This window comes from Terrapene carolina, unplaced genomic scaffold (genome assembly GCF_002925995.2).
Source record: "Terrapene carolina triunguis isolate 2854851 unplaced genomic scaffold, T_m_triunguis-2.0 Scaffold97, whole genome shotgun sequence".
Classification (NCBI taxonomy): Eukaryota; Metazoa; Chordata; order Testudines; family Emydidae; genus Terrapene; species Terrapene triunguis.
Genome location: NW_020664448.1, coordinates 16,789,595 through 16,807,115, shown reverse-complemented (window position 1 = coordinate 16,807,115; position 17,521 = coordinate 16,789,595). Strand labels below are relative to the sequence as shown.

Here is a 17,521-nt window from a genome sequence, read left to right as displayed (position 1 = left end):
TATTTGGAAGCATGTAAGTAAAATATATTTACTTTGGGACAGGAACACATTAGGTCTTGATCACACTAAAGCAGTGTTTTAAAATTGGTGTCTGTGGCTTTTAAATTTGTTTCTGCAGTGAAATTGTTACAAATACTGGTAGTAGTATAATTTAATCTCTCTATTTTAAAAAAATTAGTTGGTATTACAGAATCAAATTAGGATTGATATTTTTACGGAAATCTGTCTTCTCTGAACTCATGGACGACATTGTCAGTTCAGAAAAAAGGAAATACCACCCTATTTAAAAGGCTCTTAGGAACTGAGTAACTTTTGTTCTTCTTTGAGTAGTATCCCTATGGGTTCTCCATGTCCAGAGGCGCAAATGCACAGTCGCTGTTGATCAGTGATTTGTCAGCAATGTCTGTGGGTCCATGCCTGCTCCCCAGATCCTTTCATGCTCTGGTATGGGGGTATATAGGTAGGGTGCAGACCCACTGCCACTCCAGTTCCTTCTCAACCACCTATGTCATGAGGTGGAACATCATTGTGTCCGTTAGCTAGCTGCATAGCTTGCTACCTCTCTCACACGTCTTTTCTTTTCTCAGTATATTCTTTATTTTTGTTTTGTTTTTGTTTTTTGCACTGTTTGTACTTTTTTGGGGGGGAGGGAGTGTAACCCCCTTCTCTTATTTTGCCTCCCCCATGCTGATGATTTCAAGGCCATTCAGGACCTTTCTGTAGCAGAAACCCTGCATATTCCATTATGGGAAACACAAGAATACCAACATTCCCTGTTGGACGTTCTTCATTCATCTGCTGCCGGCAAAATCACCTTGCCCATCAATGATGATCTGCTGACCTCTGTGTGGCAAACTCCAATTACTATACCAACTATGTGTAAATGGGCTGACAGAAAATACTACCTCCCAGCCAAAGGCTCAGAATATTTTTTTCCCCTCACATTCTGAACCCAACTTCCTGGTCCATAGAGGCAGTTATTGAACGGAACAGATAACATTGGTTCCACTCAACACCATCCAACAAAGAGCTGAAAAGACTGGACCTTCTGGGATGCAAGAGCTACTCTGCTTCACTGCCGTTCAGAGTAGCTAATTACCACGCCCTGATAGCAAAATACAATTTTACAAACTATTGCAAGTTCATCTTTTATTGAACTCTGCCACATGATCACGGAACAATTTCAAGCCCTCATAACAGAAGGCCTGACAATCAGCAAGGCATCTTTCCAGGCCTGACTCAATGCCACCGATATAGCTTCAACATTCCCTGGCTACAGAAGTAGCCATACGCCAAGTTTCTTGGCTGCAATCCTCTGGTCTGCCTCAGGAGGTAGAAAACACAGTTGAGGATCTTCTTTTGAAGGACCCAAGTTGTTTTTTGAAGCCATGGATAGGTCTCTTTGTTCTCTTTATAGTGTCGCCCAAGAGTCTTTATCTCTGGGCATCTATACGCTTGTGGCAAAGAAAAAGTACAGTAAATTGCAGATGGCTCAGCAGTCTTACCCAGAATGTCCGAGCCCCCGAGAAAGAAGCCAGGATAACAAAGAAAAAGGGCTGTCCTTACAATAGTCTTCCAGTCAGCAACATCCTTGAAAGAACTGGTTTTTGAACCTTTGGTCCAAGGTCACAAACTGTCCTGCTCCTCATCCTACGCTGTGTGTATTCTCTCCACCCCGCCATTGAGATTGTCTCCCTTTTCCTACCTTCCTGAGAGCTCATCACCTCAGACAGGTGGATTCTGAAGATAGTTTCTACAGGTTACTCCATCCAGTTCAGCTCCTCCCCACCCACCCCCAACTTCTTCCTCCCTCCCTCTTCAGGGACCCCTCTCATGAGAATCATTTGAGATATAAAATATAATTCCTCCTAACACTGGGAACAATCAAACCTGTTCCACCAAAATTCATTGGAAAAGGGTTCTTCTGCAGCCTGGTGTCTCCCACAATTCTGGACATCTAGCCGATCATCTCTCTGAAGATTAGCGTTTTGGCATTGTACAGTCTGCTCCTACTTGCTGCCGGATTCTCTACCTCTGCAGGAGCAAGTAGACAGTGGTGGTTTCTTTTGCTTCCATCTCTTTTCCTTCTATTTAAATTTTTTCTGCCCTGTTTTTGGGCAGTGGGGAGCAGTGTTCTCCCTCCTTAGCATTCCTTCTCTCTGGATCAGTTAATCTTTTGGGGGCTTAACTCTCCCTGAGCCTCTGCTGTAGTGTCTCCCTGCTGGCTCCTCTGTCCCTTACAGGCATGGGAGAGCAACCAAAAAGCACCGGGTTAAATCCAAGCAGTGCTCTATTTGTGAGGCAGCCCTCTCAGGCTTGGAACATGGTGAGGTATGCACCCCTAACTGCATTAGGTCCCAAGGCTGCCAGTCAGACAAGCAGGTATAGTTCCCTGCCCACCAAGGCAGCTGCAGCTTCAACAAGGGAAATTTGGACCAGGAACCAAAAGTGAGGAGGATCCTGACCATTCGACTAGGTGGGTAAGTCCCAGAGGACCCCTGCAGAACAAAGAGGGGAGGCTTGCGAACCACAAGTGTCCACCCCCTGCCCCCATGCTAAAGTGGGTCCTGAGCACCCCGGGAAGAAAACAGGGTTTCTAATCAGCCCTTCTCGCTGTCAGCTTGAGAGAGAAAGTCCCCACCCTTCTCCCAGGGGGAATGGGAACCAGTGGTGGAGGATTCTGAGGCAGACATCTCAAGAGAGCACCAGGCCCTAAGGAAGGCAAGCTACAAAAGGCTCACCAAAGTCACAGCAGAGTGTCCATGCTCCTAAAGCATCCAAAAAGGTTTTTTGTTTAATTTAAAAAAGGGGGGGGGTTAAGGGGGAAACACCCCAAAAAATCAGGAGATGTGTCATCCTCCATCACCACTGAGGAAGGTGAACTGTCTGGCTGAAACTTGAGCAAGCCCCTGTGAGTAAGCCTCAGAGTATATATTTTTCCCCCCCCTCAAAATCTTCTCCTGGTGCTGCACTATCCCTTCACTTCTTCTTTGAGGAAGTGATTAGGGATGAATGGAATAAGCATGATAAGGGCAAGCATATTAATAAGATCTACCTGAGGCTATATATCATTAAAAACCAAAAGGCTTTATTGCTGAGATAGTGAAGGTTGATGCTGCTGCTGTAGTGTCCCTCATCAGGGATATGGTGGTTCCCTCAGAAGGGGAGAAAGATGGAGGCTACTCTCAAAAAGATTTTTTTGAAGCCTCCTCCAAGCATCCCTGGCAGCTACCTGCTTTGCAAGAGCATCTCTTTCCTGCCTAGAAGATCTCAAAGCCCTTAACGACAGAGATTCCTTGACTGCACCTTAGAGTCTCCCTAGCAACAGCATTTGTAGCAGAAGCCTCAATGGATGCAATGGGGTTTTCAGCCTGAGCCATGGCTTCCAGCCAGACACCACCTTGGAAGATGGATACTCAATCTAAGCAGGTCATATGCTCAGTCAAGCTTACAGGCTCCCTCCTTTTTGGAGAAAAGTTGGAGAAGATGGTGGCTGAGAGCGTGGCAAGTCCAAACACACTGTCCCTTCCCAATAAGTTCCCTAAGGAGAGAATATAGGTCAGCCTTCAGACAGAAGCTGTCCTTTCCCCATTCTCTGAGGTACTAGCAAAGGGACAACAGATTCCCCAAGGGAAAACAGTGGAATCAAGGTCTGGGGCACAAGTCCAGAGGGACCTCAGCCCCCCACCTTTTCCCCAAATCCCCTTTATGACAAGTATCACATAGGCATCTGCCCAGAGCTGTAGTGAAGGGGCAGGATTTCCCATTTCCCAGAGAAATGGTTTTCATCAACCACAAACAAGTGCATCAGGGAAATGGTGAGCCAGAGAGAGACCCTGAAGCTGTTGACACCACCCCATCTGTTTTTCATCTGCTCATCCAGCTCCAGTGACCCCGTAAAACACTGTAACAAAATATCTCCTCTTCTGGATATGGGAGTGACAGAGAGTGTTCCCTCAGAAAAACGGTTCTCTGGGTTCTAATCCATTTTTTGCATTCTACAGAAGCGCACATGAAGAAAATGACTAACTGTCTGTGTGGACTGTGCTGTGGCACGCTAAAAGTTCCCTAGTGCCCTTTGATGTACTGTAGATTTATGCCCCAGTTTGCTGTGCAGCACGTGTTCGTGCAGACATGTCCTAAGTCTGTCTTTACTGGAAAAATAAGGTTCTCCTGGGAGAACTTCATTAAACATTTTCAGTAGCGAACACTCCCATTTAGCCTGTCCTCTGCCCTCAGGGTTGTTACAAAGGTGGTGGTGGTAATAGCCAGACTCAGGTTGCAGGGACCCTTTCCTGAACGACATCCCAATCAGAGCTTCCATTGCAGTCAGCAGCTTGCAGGGTTACCTCTTGGACGTTGAATCTCTTCCAGGCACACAGCTTCATCATCATCAATGCCATCTAGGAATGTTCTTGCTCTAGAGCTGCAGGAGGCCTGCCATACCACTATGCCTCCCAACTGCTAGGACTCCTGGTGTTGTGCCTAGGCACTACTCCATGGGCACAATCATGCATCAGAAGCCTTCATACCTAAGGTCTGGGACCACTCCTCAAACACAATGACGATCAAGTACAGGTTCCAGCACTGGCGTTCATTTCCTTACTGGGGTGGTCAGCCCGCAGCAATGGCTGCAAAGGGCATGCCCATAAGCCTTCCAGATCCTTTTGTCCTCACAAGTGAGACTAGCTGGAGGGCTGAGCAGAGTGCACTTGGAGAACCAAACAGCCCAGGGCCTCTGGAACATAACCCTCCTAGAGCTGAAAGCAAACCAGTTAGCTCTTCGAAGGTTCCAGCCTATCCTAAGGGGGAACCACATCCTAGTTCAATCAGACAATACAACTACAGTCACCTGTTTAAACAACCAAGGGGAAACGAGTCCAGCACTACATGTGAAACCAGTGGTAATAATGAGGTGGGCAGAACGGTTCCTCTTTTCCCTCAGAATGATCCCCATCACAAGGTTCCTGAACCAAAAGGAATACTGGTTCATCAGGTGAAGGTCAACAACTCTGGGTGGTGCCTGAATCAGAAGGTGTTCAATCTCATTGTTTAGTCTCTCTTCAACCAACCTGTTGGTAAACCGTACAAATGGAAAGAGACCAAAATACTTCACAAGGGAGGCAGATGCAAGATCCGTGGGGTCAGATACCTTACCATACAGCTGGCACAGGGCCTACTTTACATGTTTCCACCCTTTCCACTACAGGGGAAGTTGGTCCAGAAAATAAAATGAGAACAGGTGATGGAAATACAGATAACTCCTCATTGGCTGAGGAGACTTTGGTTCTCAGACTTGATAGAGCTGGCACTGGAGCCCCCACTCCTAACTTCCATGGAGACCTCACAAACTCTTACAAGGGTCTCTTCTTCATCCAGACCCGAAACATCTTCAATTAACAGCCTGGCTACTGAAAGGGAAGCACTAAAAGACCTCAATCTGTCCTCCATAGTCATTAGGACATTGCTTTTGTATATGAGAATATCGACACTAAAAGCATACTCCTCTGTCTGGTCCATAACAACTGGTGCCAAGAGCACAATGAAAATCCCAGAAATTCCAACTGTTTTGGGCTCTCTAAGAAGCCTTCAGCCCAGTACCATTGTGGGTCAGGTGTATGCTCTTAAGTAGCATGCTATTCGCAGGATCCTCAGGCTCCCTGGCAGACAATCCCCAGGTAGTTAAATTGCTTCAAGCTGTCCAATAAACCAGCCAAACTGGTAGTCAGAGTACTCTTCCCAAAATGGGATTTTCTGCTAGTTTTGCGGGCCCTGGCAAGCCATGCCTTTTGAGCCTCTGACTTCAGTGATGGCCTTTTCTTTATCTATTAAGAGTTAGAGCAGAATTGCACACAGAATTCAATATTTCTCATGTTTTAAGAAAGATTTAATTCAAACTGCAATGGGTGCGGAGAAGGGCTGCGAGGATGATCTGAGGAATGGAAAACTTGCCTTAGGAGAGGATACTCAAAGAGCTTGGCTTGTTTAGCCGAACCAAAAGAAGGCTGAGGGGAGAGATCTGATTACTCTCAATAATACATCAGAGGGATGAATACCAGGGAGGGAGAGGAGTTAAATTTAAGTTAAGCACCAGTGTGGACACAAGAACAAATGGATCTAAATTGACCATTAACATGTTTAGGCTTGAGATTAGAGAGAGGTTTCTAACTATCAGAAGAGTGAAGTTTTGGAACAGCCTTCCAAGGGGAGCAGTGGGGGCAAAAAAACCTAACTGGCTTCAAGACTTGAGTTTGGTAAGTTTATGGAGGGGATGGTACAATGGGACTGCCTACAATGGCATGTGGCCCATTGGTGACTGCCAGTAGCAAGAATCTCCAACTGCTGGAGACGGGATAGTAGATGGAGAGGGCTCTGAGATACTATAGAGAATTCTTTCCTGGGTATCTGAGAGGGATTTTGCCTTCCTCTGTAGCATGGGGTGTGGGTCATTTGCAGGTTTAAACTAGTGTACATAGAGAATTCTCTGTAACTTGAAGTCTTTAAACCATGATTTGAGGACTTCAGTAACTCAGACAGAGGTTAGGGGTCTATTTCAGGAGTGGGTGAGGTTCTGTGGCCTCTGATGTGCAGGAGGTCAGACTAGATGATCACAATAATGCCTTCTGACCTTAAAATCTATGAATCTGAGTCTTGTTTCTTAGTAGCTGTCATATCCGTCAGGTGAGTGTTGGAGCTGGCAGCCTTATCCATATAGGAACTTACTGCATGTTCTGTGAGGATGAGGCTGGACTCAGGACACCAAACTCCTTTCTTCCTAAGATAAATGCCTCCTTCCATGCTTCCCAAAAGGTGGTGCTTCCTTCATGCTGTCCAAAACCATCCAACTGAAAAGGCATGGCACATCTTAGGGTACATGTACACTGGAATAAAAGACCTGCAGCATGGCCGCGGCAGGCCTGTGTCTGCTGACTTGGGCTCGCTCGGCTCAGGTTGCGTGGCTAAAAATTGCTGTGTAGAGGTTCAAGCTTGGGTTGCAGCCTGGACTCTGAAACCCTCCCTCTCACAGGGTCCCTGAGCCTAGGCTCCAGTCCAAGCCCGAATGAATAAACAGCAATTTTACAGCCCAGCAGAGCCAAGCCCCGCCAGTCCAAGTCAGTTGACCTGGGCCAGCCATAGGTGTTAAATTGCTGTGTAGACAAACCCTTAGTGTTGCAAATCTCTTCTAACATCTATCTCAAGCATACAGTGTCCTTTCACATGAAATGCCAGGGACTCAGAGCTTCCAAGCCCTCCATCACTAGGTGAATTAGACTACATATTGTGGAATCCTACAAATCACCAAAGGCTCCTGTCCCAGAAATGGATCAAGGCACGCTCCATGAGATCCTCAGCGGTCTCCTGGGTAGAACAAGCAAGTGCATCTACTTCGGAAATTTGTAAAGCAGTCACTTGGTCTACAGCTAACACCTTCATTAAATACAAGGTGGGTCATCTATCATCTGAAAAGGCCTTTGATGGAAAGGTGCTGCAAGTGGTGTTCCAGAAATAATACAGACTTTTTTGAGCGAACTCACAAAAAGGGAGATATTTCTTTACTACTGAACTCATTTCATAACTCTCCCTACATCTGTTTCACTGCTTGTAACTTCCCAGACATCCAGAATTGTGGAAGAAACTGGGCTGCAGAACAGAGAACTTCTTGTCAGTAACTTCTTTCTGCTACCATCTTCTTTGGTCTAATATACAGTTACTTGGTTATATCTGGATTTTTTTAATTAATGTTCTGCAAGTTTTACAGCTTGGGAGTAACCCATCTGGCAACAAGCAGGAGTAGAGTAGGGCATTGCCAGACTGTGTGGTGCCAAAACACCGATTTTCCCCCCCCACCCCCCCCCCCCCCCATGAGCTGCAGAGAGAGGCGAACAGCCCAGACATCCAGAGTTGTGGGAGATACTGCTAGCAGAAAAAAAATTAGCAGAACTTCCTGGTCCTGAAGAAAAAGGGGGTGGAGACCAATTCTGGACATCAGGACATTGAACATCTTTGTCCAGTCCCAACAGTTCAGAATGGTCACCCTAGCAGCAATTCTTCCCTCGGGACCAGTGGTTTTCAAACTTTTTGTATTGGTGACACTTTTCACACAGCAAGCCTCTAAGTGCAAACCCCCCCTTATAAATTAAAAACACATTATTTTAAATGCTGTATTTATAACCCTGTTGTTTAAAATGAATTAACCTTTTCTCGCTGCTTTTAAATTAAGACCAAAACACATTTTTTACTAAGTTTAAAAAAAACAAACAAAAAAACCCCCACTTTTTTAAATAATTAGTGTTGAAAACTGGGGCCGGGGGAGAAGAAACTTTGTCAATATCACTGTTCACACCAGACTTTTTAGCTTACTACCCTTCCTTCTGTGCTACTGCTGGTGGCGGCTCTGCCTTCGGAGCTGGGCAGCCGGAGAGCAATGGCTGCTGGCCAGGTGCCCAGCTCTGAAGGCAGCACCACCGCTAGCAGCAGTGCAGGACTGCAGAAGAAATGGTGGCAATGCTATACCATGCCACCCTTACTTCTGCGTAACATTTGACCTTTGTGCTGTGAGGGGTGGCTTACGGGATGTCTAAGGCAAATTTGGGGATGGCTATAGACCCCCACAAACACCCTCCCCCCTCAGTGGCACCCCTTTCTGTGTGTCTGTTAAATTATAAATTACTCTTTTTTTGCCAATCTCAGTGTTCTGATTGGTCTGTGGTTTAATGCAACTCTTCAGCTGCTGAACGATCAAGCCCTCTAATGTTGTCTCAGTCCCAGGGCCGGCCTTAGGGAAAATAGCACCCTGGGCGAACTTCTGTTTTGATGCGCTTTCTTTGGAGGCGCAGCAGGGTTGGGGGAGGAGCTTGGTCCCTCCTCTGGACCCAGGAGATTGGTTTGTCTCCCTCAACCTCCAGGATGCTTATTTTCATATCGCCATGCACCCCTCACACAGATGCTTTCTATATTTCGTGGGATGCAACACTACCAGTATTGCATCCTACCCTTCAGCCTCTCCACCAGGGGTAGGCAACCTATGGCACGCCTGCCAAAGGCGGCACACGAGCTGATTTTCAGTGGCACTCACACTGCCCGGGTCCTGGCCACCAGTCCCAGGGGCTCTGCATTTTAATTTAATTGAAGCTTCTTAAACATTTGTGAAACATTATTTACTTTACATACAACAACAATTTAGTTATCTATTATAGATGTATAGAAGACCTTCTAAAAAGTTAAAATGTATTACTGGCATGCAAAACCTTAAATTAGAGTGAATAAATGAAGACTCGGTACACCACTTCTGAAAAGTTGCTGACCCCTGCTCTACACCACTCTTTACTGAAGTCCTCTTGGGCATCACAGCACATCTTCATCTCCAAATGAACAATTGTTTTTCCCTACCTGGATTGGCTTCTGAAAGGTCACTCATTTCTCAAGGAATAGACAGCAGCCAGCATGGCCCTATATCTGGTCCATTCATTGGGCCTCAGCCTCAATGTGGAACAGTCTGTTCTCATACCCATTTAATGACTAGACTTCATCGGAGCCACTCTGTACTCCTCTGCTGCCAGAGCTTATTTGCCCCAGGACAGATGTGCCCTATGTCGAGCTTGTCTCAGCAATACAATAGAGCCCACAAACAATAGCAAGGGCTTGCCTACTACTTCTGTGCTATGTTGCAGCTTGTATGTTTGAGACACCCTTAGCAAGACTGCACTCCTGGTGTCCTCAGGCCTGGCTGAGAACAGGTTAAACCTCCAACAGGCAGTCTGAGGAGAGTTGGCAGTTTTTTAAAGGGACACTATTAAGGGCCCAAAAGCAAGCTATTCCGCTGGTTAGGAAAGATAGAAAATGTGGCAAAAGACCACCTTGGCTTAACCACGAGATCTTGCATGATCTAAAAAATAAAATGGAGTCGTATAAAAAATGGAAACCAGGACAAATTACAAAGGATGAATATAGGCAAACAACACAGGAATGCAGGGGCAAGATTAGAAAGGCAAAGGCACAAAATGAGCTCAAACTAGCTACAGGAATAAAAGGAAACAAGAAGACTTTTTATCAATACATTAGAAGCAAGAGGAAGACCAAAGACAGGGTAGGCCCACTGCTCAGTGAAGAGGGAGAAACAGTAACAGGAAACTTGGAAATGGCAGAGATGCTTAATGACTTATTTGTTTCTTTTAGGAAGGCTGAAAGAATTGGGTTTGTTTAGTTTGGAAAAGAGAAGACTGAGAGGGGACATGATAGCAGTTTTCAGGTATCTAAAAGGGTGTCATAAGGAGGAGGGAGAAAACTTAGCCTCTAAGGATAGAACAAGAAGCAATGGGCTTAAACTGCAGCAAGGGAGGTTTAGGTTGGACATTACGAAAAAGTTCCTAACTGTCAGGGTGGTTAAACACTGGAATAAATTGCCTAGGGAGGTTGTGGAATCTCCATCTCTGGAGATATTTAAGAATAGGTTAGATAAATGTCCATCAGGGATGGTCTAGACAGTATTTGGTCCTGCCATGAGGACAGGGGACTGGACTCAATGACGTCTCAAGGTCCCTTCCAGTCCTAGAATCTATGAATCTAAGCAGATATCTGTTCCTCAGAGGTGCCTCGATTCTCTAAGTTTGTGGAAGGATCCACAAAAGGTATGCATGTGGGAGTCCCTTTCTTACAGCCTCCTCCCCCAAGGATTCATGATAGAGGCCTCCTTGATAGGTTGTGGTGCACACTTCCAAAACCTTACAACCTGGGGCAGATGAACCCCTCAGGAGGTGATCCTCCATATCAATGTATTAGAACTCAGAGTGGTTTGTTACGTTTGCCAATACTTCCTAACTCATGTCAGGGGCCATCCAATCAGAATAGTATTGGACAACAGAACAGCAATATATTACATCAGTCATCAAGGAGGAGCAAGATCCCAGTCTTTATGCACCAAATTCATAAAACTGTGGAACTGGTGTGTATTACACCACATACAGATCTCAGTAGTTTAACTACCAGGACTGCAGAACCAGTGGTGGACTCCCTTATCAGGCATTTCAGCATCAACCACAAGTCAGAGCTGAATGAGGTATTCCAGGAGATGTCTTACCTAGTGTCATCCACAAATCTTTGTAACTCCATCCGATATGAAGTACACAGTTCTGCTCAAGGGGAGGGCATGGTTGCAACCCAACAGGAGATGGCCTAGTCATTCCTTGGCCTCACATATTCCTGTACGTTTATCACCTGACTCCCTCACTGCACTGCACTGAACAAACTGAAACAAGAAAAATTAGTAGCTGTCCTCCATAGCAGTCTTGGATGAGCCAGGTGTGGTTCCCAGATCTGGTTCGCATGTCCCTGCGATTGCCTCTTCCCTGACCACAAATCTCGTCACCCAGAAGTTGAGATCCATCACCCACCTAAACCTATCAACAGTTCATCTCAGGGTGTGGCTATTAGATGGCTCTCTGGTTTAGAACAAGACTGCTTCTCTAAGGTACAAACAGTACTGCTTCATAGCAGAAAACCCACAATGAGGAAAACTTACCTGCAGAAGTGGAAATGCTTCCAGACTTGGTGCGATTACCAATGTATACTGCCTTTCAAGTCTTGAGAATGTTCACTACACTATTACCTGTTCAATTTAAAAGCCACAGGATTATTGCTGAGTTCCATGGAAGTTCACCAAGTTGCTGTCACAACTTTTCACTCCCCATTGAGGGGTTTTCAGTCTTCACCCACCCAATCACTATGAGGTTTATCAGAGGCCTGTTCAACCTTTTCCCTTCTGTCAAGGAACCAACTCCATCTTGGGACCTCAACTTAGCTCTCAATGCGCTGAAAAAACACTCAGTTGAACCTATGGCAAATATTGATCTATCCCTTAAGACCTCATTCCTCATAGCCATCACCTCAGTCAGGGGGCAGGACAGCTTGGAACCTTAGTGGCTAACCCCACTCTACACAGTGTTCTGTTGAACAAGGTGACACTACGACCACACCCTCCCTTCTTACTAAGGTTTTCCAGAATTCCACATTAAGGGATTCACCTGCTGGTGTTTATCTCAAGCCTCACTGTTTGAGAGCAGGAACGAGCTTCCATATACTGAAAGTAAGAAGAGTCCTTGCTTTTTACCTATATAGGACTAGGCTCTTTAGAGCTTCACCCAGGCTTTTGCATCTCAATTGCAGAACGCATGAAAGGAGGTACGATTTCCACACACACATGCGCTGAGTTATTGCTCATTCCACCAGGGCTCAGTCTACCTTTGTAGCCATACTGAAAAACATACCTATCCTTGACATCTGCAGGGCAGCCATCTGGTCTTTAATGCACACATTTTCCCGGCACTGTGCTCTTGTATCGACTTCCAGAGCTGAAGTTGCTTCAGTGATGCTGTTCTACTGAATCCGCCTCTTCAGCACCATCCTCCATAAATGAGGTACTGCTCATGAATCTTCTGATGTGGAACACCCATAAGGACACTACTTGAAACGGAGAAGTTACTGGAGCCTAACTGGAGTTCTTCAAGATGTGTCCCTGTGGGTGTTCTACTTCCCATCCTTTTTCCCCTCTGCCTCAAAGTCTTTCACTAGACTTCCATGGTTGAGAAGGAACTGACCTGGCAGTGGGTCTGCTGCCCCCTCCCCATATTCCCTCATACCAGAGCATGAGGGTGTCTGGGGTGCAGGCATGGACTCGCGGACATAGCTTGCAAAATCTCCTATCAAAAGAGCCAGGCATGCACATGTCCTGACATGGCGCACCCACATATCTCTAACAGCTCCAGTTACTATACAAGATAAGTAACCACTCCTTCTAGTATTTCAGTTCATAAGTACATGTTGTTTCAGAATTTAAAAAGCCATGTGGGTCCAGAAAAAATATTCAGTCTGCCTTATTTTGCTTAGGTATGATGATTATGATTATGGAGAAGTTAATCAGTTACTTGAACGCAGCCTGAAGGTTTACATTAAGACAGTGACCTGCTACCCAGAGAGAACTACCAAGCGCATGTACGATAGTTACTGGCGTCAGTTCAAGCACTCAGAGAAGGTAAGTGTTTCATAGCGAAACATTACACAAGAGACCCTGTGCTATGTAAACAATGCAAATAATAAGGTGGATTGCAAAAGGGTGTGTGTATACTAGAGTTAACCTTCTTAACAATAAAGAAAAAGCTTAAAGAATTAACTTAAATACTGTACAGCAGAGCCATACAAGTTACTTCAATGAATGTTAAATTTCACTGTTGCAAAAACATTTTCTTAATGAGCACAATGTGGACAATCTCTAGAGACTCCTACATGAAGCTAGATCCAGAGATCTCTGTATAGAAAAATGGGCAGATTTGGAAATGGTGAAGTAGTCAACTGTTCCGAAACTTCTTGATTCTTATAGAGAACATAAATTAACTTTACCTATGCTGCTTTTCATTGGTAAAATACATTGTTTATCTGTGTGTGTGTGTGTGTGTGTGTGTGTGTGTATACATACACACTATTTTAAAGTTCATTACCAAGCATTGATAATACTTGTATGTCTTTTTAGTATGAGTGGCATACAAATTATGCTCTACATTAAGCAAAATATCTTATTGGGCCTGTGGCCACTGTGACTTGTGCACAATACAATAAACAGGAATGACGTAAAAATCGCACTCCTGAGATGGCACACAATACTGCCCATTATTTGTCCTTTCTCTAATCTATACAACTTTCTCTAAACTACTACTATAGATGCCTCCAATCACGATGAGTAGATCTTCGACACAAGCAGGCTTTCTTAAAGACCTGTAATAGATAAGCTAGGATAAATCTCTTGTTGATCTTCCTTTATTTATAACTGTTATGGTCTCATAATTTCACCAGCTCAGCTGGAACAGACCTGGTCAATACTTGGGTGGGATAGATACTAGAAGTTTCAGGGAATGGTGTGAGGGATTCAGTAGATGGTATTCTTCACTCCTAAATTGAGCCAGTGCCCCAGCATTGTACCAGGAGACATTGTGCTGCTAGAAGTTCCTGAGATAGTTGTGCAGTAAGGCCAGATGCTAACGCAGCGGGCAGCGATATGTGCATTTCTGTTCCTTGTTAAGTAAATGTCATTCTGAAACCAGCCTCAGTCTTCTTCATTGGAATAACTTGCCGTCCTTGAGGTTGCATTTATTTGACAGTTGACTTCACATAGTACATATGGAGTGTGGCAGGTGGATTGATTATATAACACTGATAACAGAAATCTAGTCCTCAGAGTATAATGCTCATAGTCATGATGAAAGGAAAGTCTTCTGTTATGATTTCCATTACTGTACAGCATTGTTTTGTTGTGACTTCGGTTAAAGCAGATGGAACACTGCTTAAAGCAGTAATTAAGGCTTGTTACCTGGGAGTCCAGAATGTCAGATAAAATTGGCATATTAGATAGCCATCTGGAGAAGAAATGGCAACACTTCAGTCTAGTACGTGGCACTAGAATGTAGAGAGAAGTGATGCAGCTATTTTCATTTGGCACAAAAATCTAAATCTGTAAGATAATTAAGTGATTAAACTCTTCTGCCTGTTGATATGTAATGGTGAAATGAATGACTAATTTTTTTTTTTAATTTTAAATAGGTCCATGTAAATCTACTTTTAATGGAAGCCCGTATGCAAGCAGAACTTCTATATGCCCTTCGTGCCATAACTCGTCACTTGACCTGAAGTATCAATTCAGAGGGGGCGAAGGAAATTAAATTGATATGTAAAGGCCTTTTTGAAATAGATACACAACAGAAGCTGTATGTGATGTAGCATCAAGTTACTCAGTTCTCTAGTGTCAAAGTTTAGCCGTGTTTTTGGCGGCTGTAATGTGCAATGACGTGTTTTATTTTCTTGATGCTTAACATTACTAATGATAGCAAAAATAACACTGAGGAGCACTACTTTTTCTGGTTCGATTTCAGGATACTGGTCAAAATCCTAAAACTAGTTTTGTTATACTCAACTCTAGCGCTTTGTTCTGAAACACAGGAAAAAAGTGTTTATCTTTTCAAGCAATCATTTTTCAGATTAGTGGAATTCAGCAAAGGTTTTTTGGACATTCTAAGAGATCTTAAAACAATGTCCTAATGCTAGTAGAGAGAAGCATGTGATGTATTAAACTGAACTGGCTACAGGATTCTTTATCTCCTGGAGACTACTTGTCAGGCACTGTTTTACTACAGCAATTGAAGGTGATGTGAAATATAATGCCAACATTGTCCACGTTTTAATGTGACATTAATCATGATAAATTCTACAGCATGCTACTGAAATGCAAAATTCAGTTTATTTTTTTTTCCTTTCCTCTTTCCAAAAGAAGAGGTTTCACAATTATCCATTTCAGTTGTACATATTATGGTTCAATCATGGATAATCTTGTCTTACTGACAGTCACCCTCAATCTTTTTTACAGCATACATGCTCATCATAGTGTTGCTTGCAAGTTCACCTAGTTGACGCCTGTAAATGTAATACAGAGACTGACCAAAAAAAATTTTTTTTTGCACTCTCCTTTCTCCAGTGCATTTTTTAATTAAGTAAAGCAAAGGAAGGCTGTCATACCTGTTCTTTCCCTAGTAGGTTATAGAAATTTATTTCCTAAAATTTTTTCATTCATAGTGTCTGAACACTTTAATATTCAAAGCTAAAATTGTGTTTCTATGCATTAATGTGTGTGAACAAAAGAAAAGTGCAATATTTAAAAAGAAAGCAAGCTTTTCCCTGTTATGTCACTACTGAAGTGCCCTTTTTATACAACCATAAAGAAATTTTAAAACAATTTCTTTATTGTCCGAGGCTTAGCATTTTTGTTTTAGCTTGTATGGCTTCAGCAATCTGATATTTAAGTGCCAAAGCAGCCACAAAATAAAATGTACTTGGACAACTGGTAATATTGGGGAAGGGAAGAAATAAGCTGCCAAAAAGTCACATTTTTGCATTATATTGTGTTGCTTGACTAGACTGATTTTAAGAGCACAACATTTCAGTGTTTATAGCTTTACTTTGGATTGTGTTAATGAACCAGTGAAGTGCCTAAATTGATGCTTAAACTTTCCCAGTAGGACACAGCTGTCACTGCTAAAAAATCTTTTGTTTTGGTTTTGGTTTTTGCTATAAGAAGGGTGACTTTTTATTTTGCTTTTACATGTATTAGAAACTAACCAGTTAGGTTTTTTTTAAAGTTCCTCTGAATTGTAGTAGATGTAAAAAAGCTTTTCCATTGAAAACTGCAGTATAGCTTTTTTAACATAGTAGTCATATTTTTACATCTTTCATTGAGGGGAAACAAACAAACATGGACCAGTATGCTACTAAAGTTAGTTTTCATCCTCCTTCCCTCTCTTAATAACTTGCTGTGACACCACATGTTGGGAGTTTTTGCTTTAGCTGTCTGTTCCAGATTGGAAAACTAAATGATTGTACATTTAAATACACTTTTTCTGCACTTTTGGACAGCAGTCTATTTGCATAAAAAGCCTTGTGAGAAAGAAATTACTAATTTTTTTAAGCCAAGATAAGAAATTATCCATCAAACTGTGCATCAGAATCTCTCCTGTATAAAACATTTCATAAATAAGATTTATTAATCTTGTATAGCCAACTACAAAGATTATTCAGACAAAGTGGTGAGAGGTTGATATGCATAACCTTAGATTTGACTTTAACTTGTTATAATCTTTTTCAACTTAACTATAGTGGCTGCACCTAGTGAGTTTTTGCTTGTAACAATTATATCTGGTAAGGACGTTCTTCAGTTAGTAACTCTGTCTTTAAGTGATGGGAACTGTACAGTGAAATTCCTTTGATATGAGAAGCCAGGTATTTCTCAAGAACAGTTAAGTTTTGGAAGGAAGGTGAAACTAGTTTTAGGTAACTATCATAACCACTTAATTCCTCTTCAGAAATATAAGGATTTTAAAGTAGCTTGAGTGTTAGTTGTGGAAACTTTAGTGCCTTTATTTTAATCTTTCGCTACAGAATTTACTTTTCCAGCTGAATTGCCTTCTCAGCAAAGTATGTGATTAGATTTTGAAATACATAAATTGTAAATGAATTGATCTCTTCATAGTGAATCAGTTTAAAAAAAACAACAACAAAACTTGATTTCAGAAGGTGCCATATTTAATCTAATATGGCCCTCATGGCATTCCACGTTGGGAAATGTCATTTGACAACTAGTTTGCTGTAACTTTTCTATATAAAATGCAAACTTAAAAGTTACAATGCTGTTTTCCACTTTTTCAGAGTATTGAATTTACTGTATAATCACTTATAGCCTAGCTTTTATACTCAAAATGTGATATTTTTAAAATATAGATGTTTGTTCAGGACAGGTGTTAAAAGTATACGATTATACCGTATATTTTACCTACACCTTAGGCTCACTTTGTGCCAAACTTAAATGTGCAACTGTTTTTAAAAAATGCACGTGTGAATGTGAATCCTCAAACTTCATTGCTTGTTAACTTCCTTTGTCAGAAATGTACCTTAATAATCCAGGGGAGTACATGCACAGATACTGACTTTT

At 42.9% G+C, this 17,521-nt stretch overlaps 1 protein-coding gene across 1 annotated transcript in view; it reads left to right on the top strand.

Annotated features, from left to right (window-relative positions):
* SESN3 (sestrin 3) overlaps window positions 1-17,161 on the top strand; it is a 38,753-nt gene extending 21,592 nt beyond the window's left edge. Inside the window, exons 8-9 of the mRNA XM_029911571.1 lie at window positions 12,883-13,027; window positions 14,587-17,161. Of these exons, the coding sequence (XP_029767431.1) occupies window positions 12,883-13,027; window positions 14,587-14,673 (232 nt within the window). The 3' untranslated portion in view covers window positions 14,674-17,161. The remainder of the gene's footprint in view (window positions 1-12,882; window positions 13,028-14,586) is intronic.
* Window positions 17,162-17,521: the final 360 nt, after the last annotated feature.